This window comes from Haliotis rubra, unplaced genomic scaffold (genome assembly GCF_003918875.1).
Source record: "Haliotis rubra isolate DU_JTF1 unplaced genomic scaffold, ASM391887v1 Scf428, whole genome shotgun sequence".
Classification (NCBI taxonomy): Eukaryota; Metazoa; Mollusca; class Gastropoda; order Lepetellida; family Haliotidae; genus Haliotis; species Haliotis rubra.
The window spans coordinates 778,185-805,410 of NW_025767111.1; the positions used below are offsets into that span (position 1 = coordinate 778,185).

A 27,226-nucleotide genomic window follows, 5' to 3' on the forward strand; every position below is an offset into this window, starting at 1 on the left:
TGTGTTGTTATTTTGTTTTATTCAAAAACATGGAATGATTACCTGGACACAGGATCGGAAATAGCCTTGCTCGGATCACATGTAAACGAAACAGTAATTGCATATCGTACTCCATCTTTCAAACGTTCTACAAAATGGACATTCTCCGAGCCAGAGGTGAAGAAAGACACACGACCTGAAAAAAGATGGAATATAATTACCTAGTGATAACATTTCCACTGACATGTGATAACTTTCTTACTGACATGAGATAACACATTCTTACTGACATCAGAACATCTGCTTCAGCTCAAAAGCCATGCATGCTTTAATGTGTCACTGTATTTCATTTTGTGCATTCATATACCTGTCCTGTGAAAATGGAAAATGAACATGTTTATGCCAAAAAATCTTCATAATTTTCCAAAATATGAGAAAGCTGTTTTCAAAGCTTGATAGGGTGAGATCTGGAGAATTAATCTCATTTTTGTGGTAAAAATTACTTAGAGGTGAGGTGAGGTGAGGTGGAATTGGGTTTAACGTCGTGCTTGAGAATATTTCGTTCATATGACGACGTGCATGCGTGTGTATGTGCGGCTGCTGGTACTAGCCCAGACTTAAGCTGGTTTTATAGTGCTAGCCCACTGAGATACCATGCCGCAGTGAAGCATGAATACCCCACTCAGACACATTATACTGACTCCGAGCCGACCAGTCCTTGTTGTACCCATTAATGCCGAGCACCAGGCAGGGACCAACAAGTACCATATTTTAACGTCTTTTGGTCAACGCGGCCGGGGATCGAACCCGCCGCCTTCCGCTTTTTTCCGGGTGGACGCTCTAACCACTACACCATGGAGGCGGTTAACAATTATTAAGACCTTTCACGATAAGCTATTACTGACATTACAATATTCTTACCTAGTTTTGGTTCCACCGTTCTGTTGGCATCATAGTCCACAAACACAAACCTGCCACCGTCAAAGTCCTGCTTGTAGTTGGCCAGATACAGTAGCGAGGTGTAGTGGAAGGAGCCGTACGTCTCCTACAGTCACACATCACATGGATGTTAGCACAAGCATAGTGTCGGTCAAAAAGTCCAATCAAATGATCTCTGAAACTGACTTGTATTGGGAAAATTCACAAGCCTAGTAATTTCAGTATAAGTCATTCATTTTTCTACTTTTAAAGATTACAATAACTACACGGAGCATATTTTTAAGACTTGAGTTGTTCAGGTTGTAAATCAATTAAAATGTAAAAACCAGCCTCAGACAGACTCAACACCCTAAGCATCCCCCAGCTATCCTGTTGCCAGTATTATGAACACAGATGTACCTTGTCTACATGAGCATGCCAGGATTATGAACACAGATGTACCTTGTCTACATGAGCATGCCAGTATTATGAACACAGATGTACCTTGTCTACATGAGCATGCCAGGATTATGAACACAGATGTACCTTGTCTACATGAGCATGCCAGTATTATGAACACAGATGTACCTTGTCTACATGAGCATGCCAGGATTATGAACACAGATGTACCTTGTCTACATGAGCATGCCAGTATTATGAACACAGATGTACCTTGTCTACATGAGCATGCCAGGATTATGAACACAGATGTACCTTGTCTACATGAGCATGCCAGGATTATGAACACAGATGTACCTTGTCTACATGAGCATGCCAGTATTCATCGTGTATCGTCTTGGGAGTTGTCATGTTCATTCTGGAGAAGAATGTTGGCTTTGTGAGATACAGTTTCCCTGGCGACACACCAAACTCTGTGGCAATGGCACCATGGATCTGGTCTTTGACTTTCCTGGAATGGTAACAATTTTGTAAATCATGACGCAACTGAAGTCTGTTAGACACAGTAAACTGAGGGGCAATGAACATTAAGTTAGAGTTGAAACCCCGTATTTTAACACCTTGCACGACATGTTTACATCCTTACAAATGAAAATTGAGACATTTTTCAGTTGCTGGTATGATTCTGTACGAGTTGCACAGACATGATCTTCTACTTTAAATTTTTACATTTCAAATAATGTACAGGTATCAAATACTCAGTAACACCAACAAACTTAAGACATCTTCCTTCAGGAGGTGTGATATTTAAAGACTTTACCATAAACTTGTCTAATTCTATACTTTGTATCATCTCAAATCTTACTTACTTGTAAATCGTAAAATCTTTTTCTGTCAATAAGTCAATATTTTCTGCTTTAAGTAATCTGAAAAAGCAAACATACATCTCTTTACATATGAATTGTATACAAAATGCCAATATTGGCAGATGAAAATCTATAAACGACAACTGAAATGTTTATGTTTTCATTCAACATAATTCTGACATGAGCAGTATATGCTCATAATGGTGTTGTCACTTTTGTACAACTATGGCAAAATAACAAAATTCTCCCTCAATCTAGTCAATGTTTAGCCAATGGAATACATTTTCTGCATTTCTTCTCTATACCATCTCTTTGGGTTTCCATATACGTACAAGTAGATCATCATCCCCAACACAGAAAGTAAGAAAAATGTTGTATGAACAAAACACTCTGATTGCACAGTTTGCTGTTTTACTTGAGAAGATCCCTCAGAGAGCTGCATGCTGCAAATGAAATGCTTTGTTCTGGCAACTTAACTGTGGAATTGTGTTGAGAGCTTTTACAATATGTCTGAAAAGCTTCTATGCAGTTAGAATTGTCCATTTTGTCTTTATATAAGAACAGTATTATTGTGTTTGGTGGAGCAAACCTTACTGCAGGCAACTGTCATTCCATATTATTTCAGTGATCCAGCATCCCAAACTTTCAAGTTTCCATGTGTATCTGTGGCCTGGTTTCGGGGACTGGTAAACTCACAACTACAGAAACAACCTGTATCTACCACTCATGTCGGATACACAAAGTAGCGATATACTGTTACAAGGAACTGCTAGTAAGTAAATCAAATTAACAGGATGACTATTACCTGTATATATCTATGAATGCATTATCCTTCGACAAAGCTCCAGTGTGCAGATCCAGGATGGAAGCCTGACGATATGAACATTTGAGGCATTAATCACAACATTAGCAGCGCAAGTTAATTATAGTCCATGGAATCCCATATTTACCACATATATTGTGTGGTAAACCTTCCCAGTCCATGGAATCCCATATTTACCACATATATTGTGTGGTAAACCTTCCCAGTCCATGGAATCCCATATTTACCACATATATTGTGTGGTAAACCTTCCCAGTCCATTGTCCCATATGCACATATTATCAGTTTCTTATTGATTAATTGTATAACACTAATTAGTCTGGATCCCATGTCTAGCTGTATTTAAAAGAAGAAAAAAAATAGAGAGTTATGTCCCTTTATATCTAATGGCATCTGAAATCACAGTGTAAGTGAACACAAAATAACCCTGAAGGCTATGAAAAAACACTCTGTTGCCTTATGACTGCATAAATAATATATCTATATATATATCTAGCGGTGTCCCATGCTGGCCATAATGGCAGGCTGAGCATCAGATGATTGTGTGTCATTACTGGCCAACAGACTTTACCTTGTGTTAGCTGTTTTACTGGTTTGCCAGGTTTTATCTTACCCCTCCACTTGATCCAGCCAGTGCGAAGCCCTTCTCAGCTACCCTGAAACATAACATACTGATGTAGAAACAACACTCACATCTCCCACTGTGGGGACTTCATATTATGTCTTGCAGCGACATCGGGGTCAGGGGGTCATGCTACCAGTCAATGATAGTCTAGCTAGACATGGAAGTCACTATGCAGATGACGGTCAGTGAGCCAGCCACCATGGCATTCTAAGCACTACCTTTTAAATATATACCAGGAATTTGTCAAAATAACTAATGATTGTTTACCAGGGTCCGACTGTCAGTCCCAATCTGGGGACTGTCACGCACAACTATTGGGATCCTAACATGCAGTGTAGGCAGCTGGATGCCTGCAGCTGCTGGTCCTAGGGGATAGCCAGTGCACCCAATATCATCCATGGTGGAGTATGATCACTCAATATTTTGTGTTGGGTAATTGTACCCTGCTTTATTGATAATAACCAGGAAACTGTGTAATAAACCACATATACCAGGGTCAGTATTTCAGGTAACCATAATGTAAGGTGTGACATACCACCGTGTATGACTGGTTGGGTAGTGTCTGAGTCCAGTGTTTACCTCAGCAAGTATTCAGCATCTTCTCTTCTGACCAGGTCATCCATCACCACTCTGCCACATCTCTTGGGTTTGCACTCTGAAACATACCAGCCATCACATACCTGTAGTACATGTCAAACATATTGGTTAACCTTTAATTCAGCATTCGTGATCATAAAGTGAGGAATACAAAGTGGTTGAATCAGGTTGGAGGGGAAGACATACACTGATGGCAGACTTTGGCTGAGAGACATTGTCTTGTTTATTAACGCTCTTTGTGCACACGATAAAAATCACTTATTCTTTTCAGAGTAGGACTGTAGTGGTTTTATGAAAATGTACATCTGTGTAATAGATTTGCTCACACTTTGTACCCAATTGGAAATGAACCCAGACTTTGATGGCAGGAGTCAGTGCTTCCACCACTATGCTACAGTTACTTCCCTTCATCACAGTAGAATGCATTCTATAAATTAATACAGACACACATCTGAATGAAACAAAAAGTTTCAGTGACCTGGAAATTCTTCTTGTGAATAATCTTTTGAGCATGGAACATCATATACTGCCCGCTGAACGTGGTCCGACACTCGGACAAACACTGTGTCTGGGGTCGCAAACAGGAAGTAGTAACAGCACAGTCCCGCAGCAAGGGTGAGGAGGAGGAGGAAGACTCCAGCTGATGGACCTCGGGATGACTTACTGTTCTCAGCTTCTGCTCTGTAACAACAGGTGCAACCAAAAGTCAAGTCATTAATAGGTAACTTACATAGAAAATATTAACCATGTTCACTTATTAATAATGAAAGACAGATAGAGTTGTTCTTACAAGGTTTTGAGGGGCAAATATGCATGCAAACATTGCAACAGCATTTTGAAAACCGGCTATGTTTGAAAAATGCAGCATATCAAGTTCAATTATTCATAAATTCGTTATATATGATTGAACCTAACAACAATTAAATCCACAAAGTCCTAGCTGTAGCTCTCTTAGGAACGTTGTTTTAGATAACACAAGTTAATAAAAGAGTTAAACCAAATTAAATAACAGAAAATCCTAGCAATGTGACCTTGATATATGCAAACACGGCAACATATAATTTGTCATTGTACCACAGCAGCATGCTCATAATATTAATTACTGGATCGTCTAGCATGCATGTGGGGCGGTGGGGTAGCCCAGTGGTTAAAGCGTTGGCTCGTCATGCCGAAGACCCGGGTTCGAATCCCCACATGGGTACAATGTGCGAAGCTCATTTCTGGTATCCCCCGCCGTGATGTTGCTGGAATATTGCTAAAAGCGGCGCAAAACCAAATTCAGTCAGTCAGTCAGTCTAGCATGCATGCAAACCTCCGCGCACAAACACATGCGCACGCACGCACGCACGTACGCACGCACTTGTCCTGACAGGTCACTCCCTGATAACAATGTTCGTTGGGCCAACATTGGCCAACGTAGGCCCAATGATGGCCAATGTTGGTCCAACATTGGCCCAACGGACATTGCTATCTGGACTGACTATCCAGAATAGTAAGATGTTTCACCTACCGTTTGCTTTCTTGTGGTTTGCTCTTTGCATGTGGACGTTTTCGTACGGTTCTCTCTGCCATGCTGGATAGTGAGAAATTCCACCTGTACAGTGTTTACCAAGTGTGAATGAGGGGCAGTTTATGTTAGAAATTGTTTCATCACAAATTTACTTATCAGAAAGTTGACCATCCATTCCACGCGTTTGTCACCAACTCCTGAGAAAACATTCAAATCGTCGTAAGTAAAAGTTTGTCCTTTGTTTATCACAGAGAGGCTGACAACGACTTGACCTCATTTAGTCCAGTCAATACATGTTGATTCACACGTGTTACATGTTGATTTGCAGTGCTGGCGATAAGGACGGGAAAACCCCAACAAGAGCAGATAACTCTGAATGACTCAATTACGCTTTTTGTGTGGCATTCTCAGAATAAATAGGTGTTCACATCACGCTCGACGGTGGTGACTATAAAATATATTTTTATTTGTTTTAAGACATTTTTAAGGATACCATTGAATGTATGTGTTTTCGATAGATGGGAAGGTTTATTTAATGAAAATCAAACAGATAATTTTGTTGAAACCATAAATGTTCAAAAGGTGTATAATTGTGTGACGTGTGCTCATTACAGGTGTATTGGGTGGTATACTCCCCGTGGAGCTGGGAATGTAATATGAGTGCCTACCAATGCCCTGGCCATGGTGATAACAGTGTAGTGCCATGAACATGCTTTAGAGCATGGATACAGTTCAACATTATGAGTCTAAAGGTAATTTATTCATTGTGTACATTTATCATTGTGAGTGTGTCATATTGGCAATATTTGCAATATTCTAGCTATAACATGTTGGTATACAACTTTTCAAAAATGCGTAAATATTGATTTAGCAAAATCTTCAACATTTAAGAACCAAATGGCAACTTGCTGTAAATGTCTTGCAAACATAATTCTCAAATAAACCTGTTTATCAAAAATTGCAAATTCTGAGAGTCTCTTCAACAATGTGAAATCATTGATATGAATAGGACTTGGACTCAATGCAAGTAGAGGAATGTTCTAAGGCCATTCTCAATAATTCACTGTATTCTCTCTCCACTCTGCTAAATAGAAAATCTCACCTATTAGTGCCACTGATATTTAAACATCAACACAAGCTGATTACAGAAGCAAAACACTGGAGTTTTCTACTTACATCAATGAGTGATGATACACCTGATAGCAAGACTTGAGGGTGAGATTTTTTATTCATTAATGAGTATCAATGTCAATCATTAAGTACAAAATATAATGCATTACCCCACCCAAAAATATCAAAATACATTTCATTTATTCAAACAAAACTTTCATGGCACTGCTTTATTTTTCCTAGTATGGTTATTTTTTGCAATTGTACAATAACTATCAGAAATCAGTACCAAAATATTATGTTTGTGTTTTTTTGTTTTCATGTTTAATCTGTTGATGGAACATTGTTGCATTACTTATATGGAATGTATTGACTTGAAACTTCATCCGCACTAATAAACACTTTGGTATTCTGATGACCAGTTTATGACAAGGTAGAATGAAGTGAAAGAAACTACGCATTTTAGCAAAAATGATTGGGTTAAAAAGCATTTAAGCTCTACACTAATGTTTTTTCCAAGAAATATGGTTCAGTCTCACAAAGTGGCATCTCTCATGTGAGTCTGAACTGAATGATAAATACCCTTTACTGCTATCTGTGCTTTATTTGGAGCCCAGTTTGAACAACACAGTGGCCGTATAGCTGTCCAATACAAGACATAAGGTGCTGTAACCTGTACTTTGTAACTGATGAGTTTGTGGGAGATGAAGATGGTGACTTCAGCATGCAAGTGGTCCAGGATACATGTATCAATAGTAGAATGGAGATACATTTCCCTGAGTATTCAGGCGTGTGTGGTGAGCAGATATGACAATTTCCTCTCTCCCTCTTACCATGAAGTATTGGTGTTTTGTACTGGTATCATATCATAAAAATATCATGTGTAGCTTACATGTCAGATGATTTCATGTGGTACTAAAATAGACTGAATCATCTGATATCCTTTCGGCTCTTTGATGATGTATTTGTATAGTTTCATACATCTATTTCAACACATGTTTATTCTGCTCTGATGGGAGGAAATAAACATGCATTCCACAGCGTCGTTGTGTTTGTTAAATATAAAGACGAAGACTAAATGAAGAAAACAGTTTAATATCTTCACACAGATATAAATATACATTTCCGGCTGAACTCTTACCCATACTTCATCCCCCCATGTCCTGAAACATATTACAAACACCCAAGGTACTAACATTCATGGCAATCATAGTCAGTAAACAATAGTTTCTTTCATATTTTCCATGTAAGAAATCGTAATGAGCAGTAAACACATAGTGTCCTGGCACCAAAACTAAAATTCAGACTAAAAACGTTCATTTAGCATTAAGTATCAGTGCCATTCAAAAGGGATCTTTAAAGACAAACAGAATATGAAATGGATGAAAGAGTACTAAGTTCGTACCACTCGGATACAATACAGACAACATTATCAAAATATTCCAATATTTAGTCTATTTTAATGTATATTTTTATCTACAATAAAAGTATGTACAGTTATGAATTACAAATTATCACAGTTGAAAATAATGACATTCCAAGTCTAGATTTATATACAATTGATCATATCAAACTTTGTAAATGACATTATGTAGTTATCCTTGATTGTGCAGGGGGGTGGGGGATAATAGGAGGCAGTGGGGGTGACTCTCCAATAGGGCGGAGGACGGGGTGTGGTTCGGTCCAGCAGATCGGCGACATCTAGGGCTTGTGCTGGGATCCTTGACGCAACTGGACGGAGTGTTTTCTGATGTTCTTCCATGACATCTGATTTCCTGACATACTGGAACAATTACAAGTTAACAGTGATGAGCTGGCACCATCAATCACCAGTATAATATCTTCACAGCTACGATTAAGTTTTCATTGATGCTGTTTGTTTTGTGTAAAACACTTGTATCATTGTAGATCTACCATGTTTCTGGCAGAATGTAAGATATATTGTGATAACAAGTCAATTTCTTGTCCTTACCCTGTTTGGTCCCTTCTTGACCCGTCCACCTTCCTTGACCGTTACACCAGCTGCAACCTCCATTGCCTCAATCTGGGAACACATACAGAGAATAAGTACATCTATAAAAATCAAGACCAAAATGAATTTCATAAACAACCTTCTGAACTGTAGTTCAGGAAATTCTGAATGAGAATTCAGCATGTTTTAATTCACTACTGACATGTGAGTCTGTGTTTCACACCACAGTTTGTTGGTTGGTTGTTGTTTAACGTAGCACTCAGCAGTATTCCAGCTATATGGCGGCGGTCTGTAAATAATCCAGTCTGGACAAGAGAATCCAGTGATCAACGGCATGAGCATTGACCTATGCAATTGGGATACGGTGACATGTGTCAACCAAGTCAGCGAGCCTGACCACCTGATCCTGTTAGTCGCCTCTTACGACAAGCATGGGTTACTGAAGATCAATTCTAGCCCGGATGTTCACATCACAGTATTTCAGCAATATCAACCAATGTCTGCAAATTGTGGAAGGATCCTATGACCATGGGTATGGTGTTGTAGATAATACATGTACAAGAATGTTTCCTGAAGACAATTACTGTGAAAACCGGGTATATCTACTTTATCAATGACAGGGAACTCACCAGTGGAGGTGGCAGTGGAGCAATGGTGGGCTGTTGAGACATCTTACTGGAGGATTTGGCTGGAAAATAGTATTGGATATACTGGTACATCTCACATATCAACTAAACTGGCTTGTATAAGTCTTACTTTTTCTATTAGCAAGATAATATTCTGAAATAACTGTTAGGCTAGATATGAACATATTATCGAATTTGTTCTACTCATCATAATTGCGAAAGAAGGTAAAATGCATGTGATTTCTGCAATCATATGGCATATAAACACTTTGTTGAAAGAATCTAAGTTTATGTAAATGCAACTGAAACCATATGATCACAAATCCTACTTTAAAAGTGAAGCAGCTGATACTCACAGGTGGATGCTGCATCAGTGTTGCCCTTGATTCGTGACTTGATTCGTCTGATGGTTGGTACCTGTGGAGCCCCAGAATATTTACCATGTCTCATGGCTTCCAGTCGAGCCTGAGCCGCCTCTATAGCAGGGTCCACCACCTGGTACTTTATCCGCACTCTGGCAGATACAAAAAAGGGTGTAGGTTTCATAAGTGGCACCAAGAGAAACATATGGAACTGGTTGAGTTCACAGAAAACATTCACATGCAAAATGACTGAAAGGAACATCTACAGCATTAGTATCAATCCACAATGACTGGATCCTGATATTAGTATGGGGCATAACTCTTCACAGCCAACTGTAGCGCCTTAGATGACTGGGACAGATGTCCTGCTCTTCAAGCAGCACTTAAAAAACTATAAAAATTCATAACAGGTACAAATGTTGTCTTTCAGTGGCATTTAGAAGTTGTACATAGATGTCCAAGATATTTTTATGGATTAAACTTCTTTTTTATTTCCCTCACAAAGTTTCGGGACCATTCCAGGTCCCTTCATCAGAGTTCACCAGATGAAGGGACCTGCATGAACCAGTTCACCAGATGAAGGGACCTGGAATGGTCCCAAAATGTCGTGAGGGAAATAAAAAAGAAGTTTAATCCATAAAAAATATCTTGGACAGGTACAAATTTGTTTTCGTACATGGCACTTAGAATGACTACAGAAACGTTGAACTTGAGAGCTGGGTTAATCTTACCTATGATTAGGCAGTTTCTCTGGGTCTAGCTTGACAACAGCAATGACATTACCCATGTCATCATACACGACGTCCTTGTTGCCGGGGGGACGACCTGCTTGAACCTGCAGTCACATGGATATGTGTCACTTTGTAAACCAATGAAATAACTAAAAGTGTCAAAATTGATGTTAGTATTTGTCCAAATTATTTGCTGATATTTGTTAGGTAGTTGCACAGGTTATTGTTTGAACATACAAATTTGAATATCATTTCAGTATATATACTCAGTGTTACTACCTTAAAGATGCAAACATATTCAAAATACCAACCATTATCAGAAATACCAACATTTCACTGTGCAGTCAGAGCTATAAATGAATATACATTTTGTAATAAACCATAGACACAGGATCAGTTGTGAAAGTTCTCCCAGAACAGAAATTAGTATGAAGAAAACTGTTAGTAAAGAAAAAGTACAGTAATACAAAAATATGAACATCGTTGCAATCTCATTCAAATTCTATCTTAGTTCCTGCTACTGCAACACAAATATCTAAGGACACTTCTTTTCAGGTCATGACCTTTTGATAATTGAGCAACCAGTAAAAGCAATGCTTAACAAAAAGTCAACATTAGCCAACCAGAAAGCAGTTCATTCTGGCGACTTCCATTCTGGACTACACTTTGAAATATATTTTTATAAAGTTCTTGATTCAGATTTGAAAACTGAACAAACAAATATTCTGGAATGTCATCTGCATGACACAGATGGTAGGATGTGCTAAGTCACTTGTGTTCAAATGTTGTAGATGACGTTTTTGACAGATTCAGTCACAAATCTAGCAACTGTCATTTGGAATAAACCACATGAACCATTGCAACGTTACACTTTTACAAAATACATTCTGACTGTCACTAGGTAAGCAGCTTTCTGATTGGTTGGCTGAAAGGTCATTCTGACATAACCCCTAATCTGATGTCCTCAGATCATTGTTTAGCAGTAGCAATGAGAAAGATTTGATGATAATGAGATTGAAATTATTCACAAATGTAATCAGTATTCATGGAAAAATTACCAGTTGACAAATACCAATCTTGTAACAATAAGAAGAGAAACCATGCCAAGCTGCCAAAGAGCTGAAATAACTTAAACCATGCAGCAGTAGGGTGTGGCTAGGGGAGGAGGGGGGAAGGGTGTTGTGGTAAGCAATGGATACACATGTGGGTTGTGGTATCTAATGTACACACAGAAAGGTGATCATGTAATATACTTCAATTTACAATTTTCCTCCATTTTCAGAGTCAATATTTGCATAAACAATACATGCTTAATATTTATACCTATGACATGCGTATGCATATATCACATGACTATGAACTGCTTGTGATTCTAAGTACTACAGTAAATGAAATAACCATCTACATTCCTTGTGGGCGGCTGAGAACTGGTGAGTGCTCTATCAACATAAAAAAAGCCCAGTAGCAGTAGCAAACACAATTAAAATCTCATACTAAATGTTTAGATTCTAAAGCATTTGCAAAATGTGACAGTTCTAGTGTCATCCATTATCTTGACTTTTAAGGTGAAAACCATCTACACACTTCGTGGTAAAGTAATATGTTTAAACTAATGAGAAAAACATTGTCTACAAAATTATAAGTGTTGTTTGAAGTCTTTCTACATATAGTATACCTGCGGCGGATGTGGCATCAGTATTACTCTGAAATTGGCAACATTAATACCTGCAATATGTTATGTAACTCTCCACTACTCATCAACAACAACAGCTGTATTTAACATTGAACATCAAATGATGCAATGAAGACCATTGATAGGCTAATGATTGACACCTGCCAGATTGTAAGTGTGATCAGTTTAAAAAGACGTTACCTTTATTTTCATGCAGTTAATGACAGTGCAGGGATGTTAAAACACAACAAGCACAACATCAAAACATGGTGCACAGTGAGGAACACATCACTCATGTTTATAAGTGATTAATATGTCATACAATATTTATTGTTGGTAGAATTAGAGTCACATCTTTCTTTCACAGGTCTTCAGTGAATGTAGCATGTTTACATTCATAATAAGATTTACTGTACAAAACTGCAAATATAACAGAGAGCTATGGAAAGTGAAATTGACATGCAACTTACGCGGAGAATGGAGTGACATGAGGCAGGCATGAGCATTCCACTGGTACGGTCTTCTGATGGGAGGGAGCCTGCTATCTCATCCATGTATAGTTTCATCTCTGTCTCCTCCAGGGACTCGGTTATTTTGCCCACTCCTGCAGACTTAATTGGACCTCGGTACCGCTTAAACTTAAACCTCTTCTTCTTTTCTACTTTTTCATCCTTAAAAGTATTTGTTAAAAAAAGTATTATTCAGTTGTAATCTAAACTGTTAGCGACCTCTTCATAAATATATAGATTACATTTAGAAACATAATGTTTATATAATGCTACATAGATACGACATTGATTTAATGAAGTTCCGACATGACATCTACAACTGCGTACCTTCTCAACAGTTCCTGCCTCTGTTTCAGTATTTTCATCAACTTGGTCCTCATCGGGTTCTGACACTTTATCAGGCAATTCAGGATCTTCCTCTGGGTCCACAATCTGGACTCTGAAACAAACAGTTATCTCCCCTTCACCACACCTGGTAACCTGTCTGTGCTGCTATCGTGACTGTCTTAAGTAAGGACATGCCAGTGTAGGTGTTTTACACACATTTCAAGGAACAAAATGTATTTATCATTATTAGTCAATTTAAAATATGATGGACCTGTACTCAAAATACTAAGCACGTTTTTGATAAAGCATTCTTTCTTTAGCAAACTGGTAAAATTTTCCTTAACACTTCAAAGTCATATTTTAATACCATAATAAACTAAACATGCATAATATAGCTAGATCTTAAAATGAGCCCATCCTTTGATAGTGTTTATTCCCCCTGGGTACATAATACATAGACTATTAATATCAAGAAAGGACTTGCAATATTATATTAAGGAAGCAGTTGTATCTCTCTAAGTTCAAAGAGAGGGTGATATACTGAATGCTGTGTTCTGCTTACTTGGCTTCTTCTAGATCTGTCTCTACAAGTTCCTCCTCCAGGTGCTCCTCTGTCTCCTCCACTATTACTGGGGTGGGAGGTGGCAGGTACGTCCGCGGTACTGATCCCTGAGCCCAGCAGTCTGTTGTGGCAGGGTCAGGCTCTGTAGGGAAATATAGAAGCATCATGATGTTAAAAATAATGGGTATGCCTTAAACTGTAGAGAGGTATCAATAGTTTAAATGCAGTGGTATATTCAGATTGGCAACATTTTCTTTCTGTTAACATTTATTGCTGTTACCCAATGATGGCTACGAAATGTAACTATTATGCAGAGACCCTCAACAACTGAATCAACTTATGTTGGTACTCTGTCAGTTCATCTCACCTTCATCCTGGAGCCAGGTGGGATCCCCCTCTGGGTTCACCTCCCCTCCATCCCTAGCCAGGAACTGCCACTGTAACAGAGATGACTTTGTCAATGAAAGAATGGAAAGCTTATTCCAATCAAATTATTTTGGTATGTAATGAAAAATTGAAACAAAAATCTGTTGGTTGTTCCCATTTTCAGAATGGCTACATTCTCATATCAATGTAACTCAAACACCACTATTCCTTGTCTGCATGGATACCCATACTCGACAGAATTAAAAAACCTTGTCAATACACATCTTTATTACCTATGAGCGCAAAAATATCTGGGTTCATTTTTTTCATATGATGCCCTAGGGCAAAATATCACATTGTCATGGTGACGTCATGTTTCCTCAGTGAAGTTGTGTTCTACATGCGGCGACAGCGGGTAGCCAGCCTATGTTTGAAAGTAGATTTGGGTTTATTTTCTTCAGTTTGATGATTTGGGTTTATTTTCCTTGGTAATAAACAGTATATTATATTCATGCCCATATCATACTATGTTTTTTATATACTCATGCCTAAATATCGGTATATCCCTCGCTCTCGGTATGGAAATACCAAAATTTACTTCTTTAGGCACTCATGTTGTAAAGATAGTATGACATGGGCACTCATTTAATATCTTCTATATAATATGTACAATTAGGTTTATCTTGTTGCTTGCATTTGAAGCATTCTTGTATTGCAAACTCATTTTAAACATGCACACAAACCCACCCACCAAAAAAACCCCACAAAAAACAACAAACACACTTGAGTTCATGCCAAGGCGTCTGATCAGTATTTTGGCCCCTTCAAAATGCTCCTCTGAATCCGGCATTAAGCTATTAGACATTAAAGAATATGGTAAATATATCTTACAACTAAATAAGCATACTTACATATATAATGCCAACTGTTTTAAATTTATTTTACACCAACAACCTTAGTTATTATGATTCATATCCATATCTGTCTTACAGCAACAATCATAACCTTAAATCATAAAATGACTCACATCAATTATTTGTAGAATGGCATCTTTAGCTTGAGATATTGTGAATGGGAGAAGTTGTTTCTCAATGTATGTCTTGTAGATCATGTCCATGGTACTGTCAACAACCTCATCCACAATGTCCAGGATAAAGTCCTCAGTTCCATCCTTGTCCAGCATGATATTCCTAACACATAAATGAATGGTCATAAATTGGACACATTTTCTTAGAGTGAAACTTCACACTACTATACAAAAACATGATTTTTTCATCTATATTTTTATTACTAAAATACCCTTTCATGTTTGGGACCTGAATGAACACACTTTCTGGCATCACCTGTATTATTAAATTCAAAGTTTCTTCATAATGTTATGTTAAGTCAGTTTGGCAATCAGTTTTAAAACATTATATTTTCAAAATATATTCCTTTATTTCTAACTATATATTTGCATATATGTGGATATACAATACTTGGGTCTACCTTTCATGAATACCACATACTCTGATAAAAAAGAGCTGCTGCAAAATTACAAATTGGTGTTTTAAAGTCTCCATTTCAAAATATCAGTAATGTCAAGAAAATTAAATGCAATTCAAGAGAATATGCACACTATCTATATCTGACAACCATAATAACAGATAGGATGTAAAAGATTTACTGTCTATACTTTAATATACATTGTATTTAAAATGTACCTCTGTCATGATAGAAAAATAGAAACAAAATGTTACCATTGTGCTACCGGGCACTGAAGGTATTTTGAAAAACTTTCTATAGAGAGTAGCAAAAAAAGATCTCTACTGGTAATGATAATTATTGTATCGATATATAATAGAAAGTGACAAGTTGTCAATGAATGCAAAATAGTAAGAAGTACCAAGTTATCAGCAGGAAATCATCAAAACATCAAGAGAAAATGTTGGGTTAAATAAAGGAGCAACATACCAGTCATGGTCATTGAACTTCCCTGGGACTATTTCGTGGGTGATGACAGGTGTTTGTGCTGCTGGGGGCTTCCCTTTATCAGCCCTAGATTTGGAAACTGCTGCTCGTGACATTCTTGATTTGTTGATAGCTCACTTTACTGGAAAATAAAAATGAGAAGCAGATTGAAGTAATGAGAAAATTTTCATTAACATCACATTACTTTAAAATTCCAGGTAATGAAATTGACAATCAACAGTGTTGACAGCACTCTTCCCTTAGGGTAACTATTTACGGTTACGTCGATCCCTTAGATACATATCAACTGTAGAAATATACATAAGAAATACAAAATGTGCTTGTAGTACCATTGGATTTGTTTGCAATCCACACATCATACTCTGACTTCAAACTGTCATTTTGGATAAATCTAATTGTCTCCAGTTTAGGAGGCATCCATTACGGCGGATGTTAACATCCCTATGGCAACATGACGCTCTCGCTAAAGCGTGAATTATTTATCTTCTAAACATGTAATTATTTTTATATTACATATATTGATATGTGAATATACTTTATAAAAAATGCTTTATGTTTCATATCTATAAAAACCTGTGTATTTTAAACGGTTACTTTGCAGTCACGTGACTTAAACAAACCAAGATGGCGGATGAATAGTTACACTGTTGAAGTAGGGAAAAAGCTTTTGAAATCGTGTTTCTTCTTCTAACGCATCTGTAAAAGGTATTGTGCAGTGATACTTATACCATTATTATTTTTCACATATAATATCATATCATGTCCACCAAGAACGCATTGCTTGCTCTTAAAGGGAATATATTCCGAATTATTCATGTTGAATCATGACTGCACGTTCAGTGAATTCGCAAATTGTGTCTTTTTGTTCTGACATTTAAATGATGCGAATGGTTAGTAATAAACACCATCTGATTGTAGTGTTTTTATAAGTTACTGACATGCTTTACAGTTGTTCATGTGATTAGCAAGAAAACATTGAAAGTTTCAAAAGTCATGTTAAGCATCTGAAATCCTGTAATTTGAGGATAGTGTTTAATGGGTATGCTTGTGGTGCACTATGTTGTACACACGTGCAGGTAACTTTAGTAAGCAGAATAGTAAACATGGTAAATGCGACACACGGGCTTCACCATTACTCATTGTCAACAGTGATCAAAGTTAGTGACAGTTTGTCAGCAGGTGTCCAGTAGATTGCCTTTGCACATTTCCAGTTTCTGTTGGTCATTGGAACTTGTCTGGCTTTCAATCCTGCTCTATATAAACGCTTGATTTTTGTGTTTAGGAAATGATCCATGTTTTCTCAGATTTGTTCAGGAATAGACACAACCAGTAGTCTGTTAATTGGAAACAGTATTAGTTGGAATATATGTATATCTGTCATCTGTATATTTTACATGACTGCCAGTCTGAAATAAGCTTTGACAATGACTCATGTTTATCCAGTGGTGTTTGCCCCCGAAGTTTAAAGCCACAGGATCATGATCATATGATGACAGTACTCTATGACAATGGTTTTTGAACAGTGATTTTCCTAGGTAAGGGTGTTAACAACCTATAACAATCTGTTTGCTCTCCATGAACTAGGCTTGATCATTGGTAAAAAACCTCAACGAAGCAATCCACATCAAAAGACTCCAACCGTTCATTAACCCTGATCAAGGCTATTATTAGTATTATCTATGACCTTAAACTATGGATTGTGATTATGATGTTTGATTTTTTATAATTTGTAGATATGTATTTTTAAATAAGAAAGCTATTTCTAGGACTGAATGTTAGTCAACAAGTCTAGATAAACTCTGAAATGTATTTACCTGGATTACTTCTTGGTAATATTTAAACATCAGATGATAAATCAAGTTGAAGTAAGTAAATGTTTCACGCTGCAGTCAGCCATATTCTAGCTGCATCAAGACTGAGGAAGATGAAACAAGTGATTGACAATATGAGCAACAAGCCTTGTGTGATCTGTAATCTAATGCTTGTTATTTGCATGTTTCAGCTACACAGATTATAGCTGGTCAACACAGTTACACTAGTGAGGATGCAGGGGATGATGATGCAGGTAGATGGTCAGAGATATGGAACATCTCACTACAACAGACCTGGTAAGGCACTCCCTGATAGTGAGCAGCATTCTCATTCAGTGTTATGTTTGGGATTACACTTCCTCAGTAAAGTACAGATTCTAGTACATTATTGGGTTAAGTCCTCTGTGGGATTCCAACCCACACTCGGGTGCCTAATTGCCAGCACAGAAAGTCAGCCTAGGGCCGACAACATGAACAAATTTTTGAAATTGTAAGATCAATTGCTGGCCCTTGCTTCATGTTAGAGTCAAAGTTGAAAGAAACAGCAAAGTATTTCTTAACATGCTTAAGATAAAAAATAATGAAATTCACACTTTAATCCCTTGTCATGATTAGTACTTAGGTAATCAGTGTTACAGTATATTGTTCATAATGTACAAAGGGAGGTAATACAGTTATCAGGCCGAGCCGTAGATGCATCCAGGGTACTAATATAGATTTTTTGGAATGTATACCCTGGAGATTTTCAAGGATGAGTCTGGTCATCATGGTCAGCTAATACATTAACATGAACAATGATATGAAAAAAAATCACCTCCTGTTTTACTTTTGTAGATATTGCCAATTGCAGAATTAGTTTTACCTGTTTTGTTATGCTGAAATATTGTGATGTACAATAACACAGTCTATTTTCTACTCTGTGATATGATCATGATAATCCAAATTGGATCATGTTCTATAATGAACAGATTGTTATTATGTGTATCATATCATACCATGCTTAACAATGGCATTAACATTTGTTTGTTTGAAGGGTCCCGGTCTAAGGACCATGTCCAAGAAAATGTTCGTCGCATGCGGCAGATACAGAGAAGAAGTAAACAAAGGGAACAAGAATCCCAGCAGCCAGTCAAAGTCCTGTGGAAGTCAGCCCAATTCTCAGATGTACAGTCAAAGATCAAGGATGATATTGAGGTCAGCAGATAATTTTTGCACAAAGGGTTCATAATGTTTCAACCATGGAAAGTCCATGTTAGAGGATGGAGCTACAATCATGTTAGTGACTGGTTTGTGTAGCAGGGTCCATGGTAGTTCAGAAAAGTCTGACATTTCATCCTTCCTTTAAATCTTGCAGAGGCCTCCTTCAGCACCAAGACCACACTCAGCTAACTACCTCCGTGCCCACTCACGAGCAGGTCCCCCTGTGAAGCTTGAATCTCGGCCATGTACGCCAGACCCAGAAGTCTCCGTACCTCCTGCAGCAGATGCCAAAAATGTAAGACTTGGCTGTGTTATGTGAAACTGTAAACATGACGAACTGCTGACAACTCAGTGCCCATCTGACCTGTCTTGGTGACCTTAGCAGGCTGTCAGTGTTTAATGTAGGATTGTCAAAATTGTACGAATAGACTTGTGCAAACTTGTAGAAGTAAAAATATGAACATATGTATAAGCTAAGGCACGTTGACAACGATAAAATGTTGAGGCTTATTGTTAAAGCCACTAGCCACGTTTCTTAGTGTGTTTGTTAACAAACTTTAATCCGATGTTAAAGATCAACATTTAAGAAATGTGAGTAATAATACCATCATGATTTGCAGCAATTTAACTCACACCAACCAAGCAACTAAAACCCAAGAGAAGTAGATCAATTGGGTAATTGCTTGATTAGTATTTGTTGGTGGAGAGTATATATGATAAGCCAGTCAATAAACTCTATCAAATATTCCTGTCTCCTGTCATATTTCATAATGCATAGTTCAAGTTTCTTTGGTGGTTTGCATAGAACATCTTGTCTCCAGTTACTGGTAAAACTTGTTTCTAAACTGTAGGAGACAAGGAGTCATAACATAACTGAGACTTTACCCCCTGTGCTGGATTAGTGTACATGAATGTCGCTATGTTGAAGACTGTATGTGAAGATTTGACCATGTTAACAGTATGCATCTATGTATGTTTGATCAGACCAAGCTTGTCCGACGTGATATTGACTTCATCAAACTGAATGGGCGCACAGTAAAACACACCAAGATGCAGCGAGCTCCAAGTCTCACAGCTTTAGATGACCTGAAGAAGAAAGATGAAGACAAATTACAGAACTACCAGCGAGGAGAAGTGCCCAAATAGTGAGTGACTTAAACTTTGTCAACTTGTTGAAATTTCTGTTTGAAGTACAATCAATATGCTTATACTGGTGTTGCTTACAATTCATTAGAAACAGTATGACTATTTTAGACCAGTCGACTTGAGTCCAACTGTCGGTCCATGTGAAATCAGTTACATCACTGACATAACATGTCTGTCTGCTTAATGCCTGCACCATGTATATGTCCGTCTCCTATTCTCGCGGTAAATACGTTTTCTGCCGAAATCGCCGATGCGTGACACTTAGCGGTTGTTTACATCATCGACTGGTAACTAGGAAGTGGACCAAGTCGGTGAATGATCAAAATCTTGTAGTGTCACGAATATTGGGGAGTTTATACCAACTTGGACATATCATTACTTTTTCCCGCCCTTTCGGCAGGATTGCTCTTACATACACTCAATAACGTTAATTCCTGGTAATTCCGCGAGAATGGGAGAAGCCTCGTTTTGTCAATGGCGGATGACATTGTTTATCACCGGGCTCACGAGTGGTAATTCACCTGATGGATCTGGCAGCTGATAGATGTAGATGCTAGAGGAGAAGACCCTTCATTTAATAACAACAAGCATTCATACGATAAGAATTGTTTGTGTTATTTTTTCAGCCGATATCCGTAAGTACCGCGAGAATAGGAAACGCCTTCCTACACTGACCCAAGTATTATATAATGAACTTTTTACCTACATTTTGAATGCACCTGTGTCATCTTTGTTATGATATAATGTCACAGGGCAGTGAAAGTGTAGAGTAGAACATATTCTGGTAAGAATTCCTCCCGTTTCCCCATCCCAAATAATATTTATAAATTGATATATACTAAAATTATTAACAATTACTAGAGAACTCACAAAAATAACTAAAAGCCCCAAAATTACTTACAATATCTAGATTTTTACTTATCCTGACATCATGATCTTTTGCTTGTCTCCCTTTCCCTTTCGAATGGTAGTGGAACACTTGAATCCCTTGAAGTTCCCGAACCGGACATATAAATACACTCACCCACGAGTTACCTCCCTTTGCCCTTTCCCGCGCAAACCAGTTAGGTGATGAAAACGGATAGTTTTGTCAGAGTTTAAAACTCAACAAAAAGATCTACATGTGTGATCTCTACAGTTACAGCCTGCACAACTCTACAACCTGCACAAACCTTATACCTGTATAAGTTCAGTTTCGGACGACAACCTACTTGATGATAGGAATCACTTCATCTATAAGGATGCTGAGGTCTTATACCGGGTAGCAGATGGCCTGCGGATATTGTCGTTTATTCAAGGGGATATCTCAAGTACTGCAGAACCTCAAGGTGACCTTTGTAAAGGGCTTAAGGTTAACAACGCCTTCAAGTATCCTTGAACGGACGTACAGATGATATTATTAACACTCATCACTCGGCTTGGGGATTAGGAATTTATATCCTATCTACTAGATTCAACATCGGTATTTCTTCAAGATCCATACAGACATATGTCTCAACAGCCTCCTTCGTCATGCTGGGAATAAGTGATTTATATCACTGAACAAGAATTTACACTTGGAGCAACCCTTAGTCAAGAGGTTTATATGAGCGGCGTAGAATTACGCGCGCTTTTACTCTACCAACTAATTGCATCAGATTTTATGTAGGCCAACTTGCTACAACACTGGTGACGTCATGCTTGAAGCCGATTGGTCCACGTCAGACCACTGACAGAGCAGGCTCCAGCATGTTTTCTGATTTGTAATTAAACCCGTGGTACGGGGGAATACTTCATCGGCAGCCTTGGAAACAGTATACAACTACGGCCTGTTATCATCATGGGAATCTAATAGATGTCTAACCTTGACAGCAGGATAAACGATGTCTATTTTGGAAGTTGTCGCTGATAAAAGTCAGTATGAGTACCTGTCCCCTTCGATGCTACACTGGAGCCAGCCTTGCTATAAATAGACATTGCTTCGATGTCAACACAGATCGCCTGCGTATATAAGGGGAAGAATGATGTATCATCACTGCAATCAGAGGTTAGCACTTCCAATGGAACGTCCTACCGTTTGGAATATCGTCGGCTCTATGATTATTCATACGAATAACCAAGCCTATCAGCACCTATCTGCAGCATCGAGGTCTACACAGTGCCGGTTATCTGGACGACGGCATACAGGTTCTTCAAAGTGCCAATCAACTCAGACAGCAGCTGAACTTCACAATAAAGTTGCTCACGCAACTAGGATGGCTAGTGAACCTGATGAAGACTGGAGTTAGAATCATGGGGTTAGAATCAAACAAGATCTTCAATTGCTGGGAATAAGAATTATCACAACCCAGAATCGAATTGTGGTCCCAGACAATCTCTCCGTTAACACTACAACATGGCAATGTCTACTCGGTCTACTAAACTCTACGCAGGACTTGACTCGCACAGGAAGATCACAACTAAGGCCGCTGCAACGGTTCCTGACAAAACATTTGGACAGCGACAACCCTATCTTGCTGCCAGACAATCTTAAGAGGTATATACTGTGGTGGACACAGGTCGAACGTTTGCGGAGGGACCTATTTACAAGAGCCGGCCTTCGACACACATCTCTACGCAGACGCCTCGATGCAGGGATGGGGTGTGCATCTCAACGATCAAATGGCGTCGGGAAAGTGGTCCAACATAGAACAGCAGCTTCACATCAATCTGCTAGAGATGAAAGCCGTGATCAACGCCTTACAACTATGGTCAAGCTTGCTGAACAACAAAATGCTGATGATCCACACGGACAACTCTACAGTGGCATTCTCCATAAACTGGCAAGGATCCACAAGGTCTCCAAGCCTATTGCAGCTCACATTCCAGTTGTTCCAGGTCACACAGGAAGCAAACATCTGGATAAAGGCGTGTCACATACCCGGAGCCAAGAACGTACTGGCAGACGCTCTCTCCAGACCACTGCACCCGTCACCTACGGAATGGATGCTCTAACCAGAAGCGTTTCGGCTCATAAGGGAAATAGGATCCCCTTGCATAGACCTGTTTGCCACGAGGTTCAACAAACAACTAAACAGACGTTTGTCTCGCCAGTTCCAGATCCTCAAGCCTCGGCAACAGATGCACTGAGCATGTCGTGGGAAGGACTAAACGCCTACGCATTTCCGGCCCCGATACTACTTCCAAATGTACTGTTCAAGATCAAACAGACTCAGACGCTACAACTGACTTTGGTTGCGCCCTACTGGCCAGCGAGACCATGGTTCCCAGATCTAATAGAAGATCTTGGAAGTCCAGTAATCAAATTACCAGATTGGCCGAACTTACTAATACATACATCCCGCACACCTAAGCAAGTCCACGGAAACCCGACAGTGTTCCAGTTACATGTGTGGACCGTATCGAAACATGCTTGAAGAAAAGAGGATACTCTGCCAGGGCAACCAAAGCAGTAACGCTAGCGTTACGCAGATCGACTCGTAACCTATATGATGACAAATGGCTGAAGTTTGACTTTGAGACTTATGCAAGGCGGAAAGGCTTCACTGCGATGATAGCCACTCATCCTCAAGTGGCGGAATATCTGTGTCATCTTAGACAGACCAGACATCTGAAGGGTTCGACATTATCTACATACCTCGCTGCTATCAGTACAGTGATTACCATGAAAACAGGCATCAAGTTGACGAAAGTACCAGAATTACTTGTTCTGCTGAGATCTTTTAAGCTGGAGGACCAGCAAAAGAAATTCAGAGCTCCAGCCTGGGATCTGAATGTAATTCTACGTCATCTTACCAGTGATGTCTACGAACCACTAGACCAGATTACACTCGAGCTGCTAACACAGAAGACTCTGTTCCTGCTTGCGTTAGCCACGGCAGCTCGAATATCGGAGATACATGCGCTGGACTTTGGTCGAACCAGATTCGACAGAGGGCAACATAATGCAGTTCATCTAGGACCTAGATGGGACTTTATTGCCAAGAACCAGCTACCAGGGTCAACCAGATAGACAGTTCCACTTACCAGCGCTGTCTACAATCCTCGGTCCACAGGATATAGAGGACTTATCCTGGTGTCCGGTCAGAGCCCTGAAGATATATCTTCAAAAGACTGAGACAAGGAGACCATAATTCAAGCGCCTGTTCATCCCATTATCCCAAGAATGACCATATCGTTCAGGATGAGAGCCGTTATATTGAGAGCCTATAAAGCAGCAGGACTAGAACCTCCTAGAGCTTCGAACCCACACGAAGTCAGAGCACTGGCGTCAACACTGGCTCTGCACGGAAATTGCTCTATACCAACCATTATGGAGGGCTGCTTTTGGAAGTCGGACACAGTGTTTGCTGAAGACGTCTCAGGCATTCACCAATTTGGGCCTCTCATTGTAGCACAGCAACTAACGGTTCCTCAAAGGCGCTGAGTTGGAAAATCTCACCCTTTATCACGTTGACTTGTTGATAACTGTTACTAAGGAAAAGTACTAGTTTGAAAGTCCATGCGCACAGTCTAGCACAGGCTAGCATGAGTGATTAAAGATCCTGTACGGGTAAAGATCTTACCTGTACGTGAAGGGGTCGCAACTCATTTATGATAAAGATCTTATCATAATCTATGGGTTGTTATAAGATATCTAGTAATAGGAAGAAACTAGTTTTTTTATCTATCGCCACATGAATCAACATGATTCTACTTGTCTGAGATTGAAGTAAGACAAGAAAGTGGTCCCCCCAAGTTATAACGGAAGTTGGAAGAATAGGATCACGGAAATGTCGTTTCGCAGTTCCCATGGGGGGGATACAGGACGTATCTAAGGACAGCTGATGAATCCAGGAAGTGGCTTGACCCACCACCAATCTGTCGGATTCTATAAGCAAAAGATCATGAGTCAGGATAAGTAAAAATATGTAATTTTTTAAGTAAAATTGATATTTTTATACTTATCCTGACTCATGACGAGAAGCCCTCCCAACCTCCCGTTGAAGACACTTGAGATTTCACAGCAGATCCAAGTGCATGGGCAGAAAATCAGGAGAGAGTGACAAGTATTTAGGCAGGTCACCTAACTGGTTTGCGCTGGAAAGGGCAAAGGGAGGTAACTCGTGGGTGAGCGTATTTATACGTCTGCTTCGGGAACTTCAAGGGATTCAAGTGTTCCACTACCATTCGCAAGGGAAAGGGAGATAAGCCAAAGATCATGAGTCAGGATAAGTATAAAAATATCTATTTTACTTAAAAAATTACATTATAGTATGATAAGGGCCCCAGGCACAGTAATGTTACAAAAGAAATATGGGGGAACGGAAGGAACTCTTTCCGACATAAATATGATACATATTTTCATGACTTTTTTAATGATACATGTTTAACAGAACACAAAGAATGTTTTGTAAGAGTTCCGCCCGTAACCCCCGCTTGAAATGTATTCGATTTATTAGGGTTATTTCGAGGGTTTATGGTTAGGTTTGTGGTTAGATTTTAGGGTTAGGTTTAGGGTTAGGGTTTAGGGTTAGGTATAGGCTGTTTAAAAACATAGGCGTATATTCTTTGGCATATATTGATTAAAAAAATACGGGGGTTACAGGCGGAAATCTTTCCGAATGTTTAACATGTGGATGAGACTGGGCTGCTCACAACCACAGTGTGTAACAACAAACAATGCCGCTATACTATAACATACACTCTATAATATTACTCATGTATACTAAATACAGTATCTTTCACAGAACTTATCACAAAAGTATTTAAAACAACTTATTAGGTTAAACAACACTTACACTCTTTTCTAATTCATACCAGAATATTGAGATACAAAAGTATTGCATTAGTAATTGGAAGTCGTAGTGGCTGAGTGGGTTAGGTGGCTGGCTGTGTGTGCTGGCAATTAGGTGCCTGACTCTGAGGGTCTGGGTTCGAATCCCGGATGGGACTCAACCCTAAAGTACTAGAATCTGTACTTATGTACATATGTCACATTTGACCACTTTTTAGATGGCATTGTGTAATCATAGTAATTACAAAGCTTGTGATTTATACACAATGTTTACTTATATAAATTGTGGTTAAGCTTAGATAATGATAAACATGTTTAAACATTACAGGTTGAATATTGAATATCTACAGACACATTGAACTAACCTGATTTTCTGTGAACTTGTCAGTGGTGAGAATGTTTGCAGACTGAGTACATGAGTGACACAAAGGGTTAAGTGAGTTGGTTGGCTTGGCCAATCAGAGCGATCAGTTGAGCATGTCCTGGCTTGGATATGCTATAGGCTCAGTAAATGAAGGACACATGAACTATATTTTAGCATCCTAACTACTAATTATCCATTAAATATAAACAAAGAACCTGAAATTGAATAAAAGTGCAGACACTGAAAATTATTAGAATAAACAAATCTGCTAGTATTAAACAAGGACTAAGAAAGGAATTGTTGGTTTAGTTTGTATACAGCAGGTGTATGTTGTCAGTTTGCGGACCCGTCAGGCCTCATGGAAGCAGGAGGAAGCAGAGCGTGTGGCCAACACTCCGGACCCCGCCATGCCGCCAGGACACAAGATGATGCCAGAGGCTGAGAGGACAGAGACACTCGGACTGCTCAGGAAAAGTTAGTGTTCATTTGTATTTTCCAAAAGGCTCCATGCAAGGTCTAACTGTATGATTCCATACAGATGAGTATAGTACTGTTAGTAGCACTCTCACTCCAGCGTGTCTCACGCATGACCTGAAATGCATGCTGATGGGATGATTACAGCCACTAAAGTACTGAGGAACCTGATCATGATGACTGTTTGTGAAGTTGTTGTACCAAACTTATCTCCCTTTGGCCATGTACACTATATACAGAGAATTCTGTTTTTGTTGAACTTTTATTGTCCCCCGCCGCAACGCGGAACGGGGGACTATGTATTCAGTGGCGTCCGTACGTATGTACGTCCCGATTCTTGTTAACGCGATATCTCATGAAATGTTGTACCCAATGTCTTAAAATTTGGTGACAGCCTACATTGGGTGATTACGCAGACACCAGTCGATTTGGGTGACCTTGACCTTATTTTCAAGGTCACCACGACACTGACCACTTTTCAAACTGTTAACGTGGTATCTCATGCACTGTTGTACCAAGTGTCTTCAAATTTTGACGACAGCCTACATTGG

The 27,226-nt window shown here is 39.0% G+C and overlaps 3 protein-coding genes across 7 annotated transcripts in view; 1 reads left to right on the top strand and 2 right to left on the bottom strand.

The window, feature by feature from the left end:
* Positions 1-6,078, bottom strand: LOC124288877 (2-oxoglutarate and iron-dependent oxygenase domain-containing protein 3-like). Its single transcript, XM_046725449.1, has 9 exons — positions 5,718-6,078; positions 4,686-4,888; positions 4,190-4,265; positions 3,599-3,641; positions 2,968-3,032; positions 2,166-2,222; positions 1,654-1,807; positions 901-1,024; positions 1-175 (listed from the first exon to the last, which is right to left on the bottom strand). Exons 1-9 carry the CDS (start codon positions 5,777-5,779, stop codon positions 39-41), a joined length of 921 nt encoding a protein of 306 aa, XP_046581405.1. The 5' UTR covers positions 5,780-6,078; the 3' UTR covers positions 1-38.
* The window catches only part of LOC124288878 (enkurin domain-containing protein 1-like), a 25,053-nt gene continuing 2,735 nt past the window's right edge, over positions 4,909-27,226 (top strand). Inside the window, exons 1-6 of one of the 5 annotated variants that reach the window (XM_046725452.1) lie at positions 4,909-4,928; positions 17,928-18,033; positions 18,770-18,930; positions 19,091-19,231; positions 19,921-20,081; positions 26,539-26,675. In XM_046725452.1, the coding sequence (XP_046581408.1) occupies positions 17,970-18,033; positions 18,770-18,930; positions 19,091-19,231; positions 19,921-20,081; positions 26,539-26,675 (664 nt within the window). In that variant the 5' untranslated portion in view covers positions 4,909-4,928; positions 17,928-17,969. Of the gene's footprint in view, positions 4,929-6,223; positions 6,470-13,191; positions 13,210-16,524; positions 16,631-17,441; positions 17,461-17,927; positions 18,034-18,769; positions 18,931-19,090; positions 19,232-19,920; positions 20,082-26,538; positions 26,676-27,226 lie in introns of those variants that run through there. The other 4 variants (XM_046725453.1, XM_046725455.1, XM_046725451.1 and 1 more) reach the window with 4 other exon arrangements.
* On the bottom strand, positions 7,905-16,388 carry LOC124288876 (uncharacterized protein C2orf81 homolog). The gene is given in 14 exon segments (XM_046725448.1): positions 7,905-8,498; positions 8,500-8,610; positions 8,800-8,871; positions 9,429-9,487; positions 9,782-9,939; positions 10,519-10,626; positions 12,199-12,221; positions 12,661-12,861; positions 13,027-13,138; positions 13,589-13,730; positions 13,956-14,025; positions 14,982-15,144; positions 15,908-16,046; positions 16,255-16,388. Coding segments are annotated over 13 exon segments (1,416 nt in total). The 5' UTR covers positions 16,021-16,046; positions 16,255-16,388; the 3' UTR covers positions 7,905-8,414.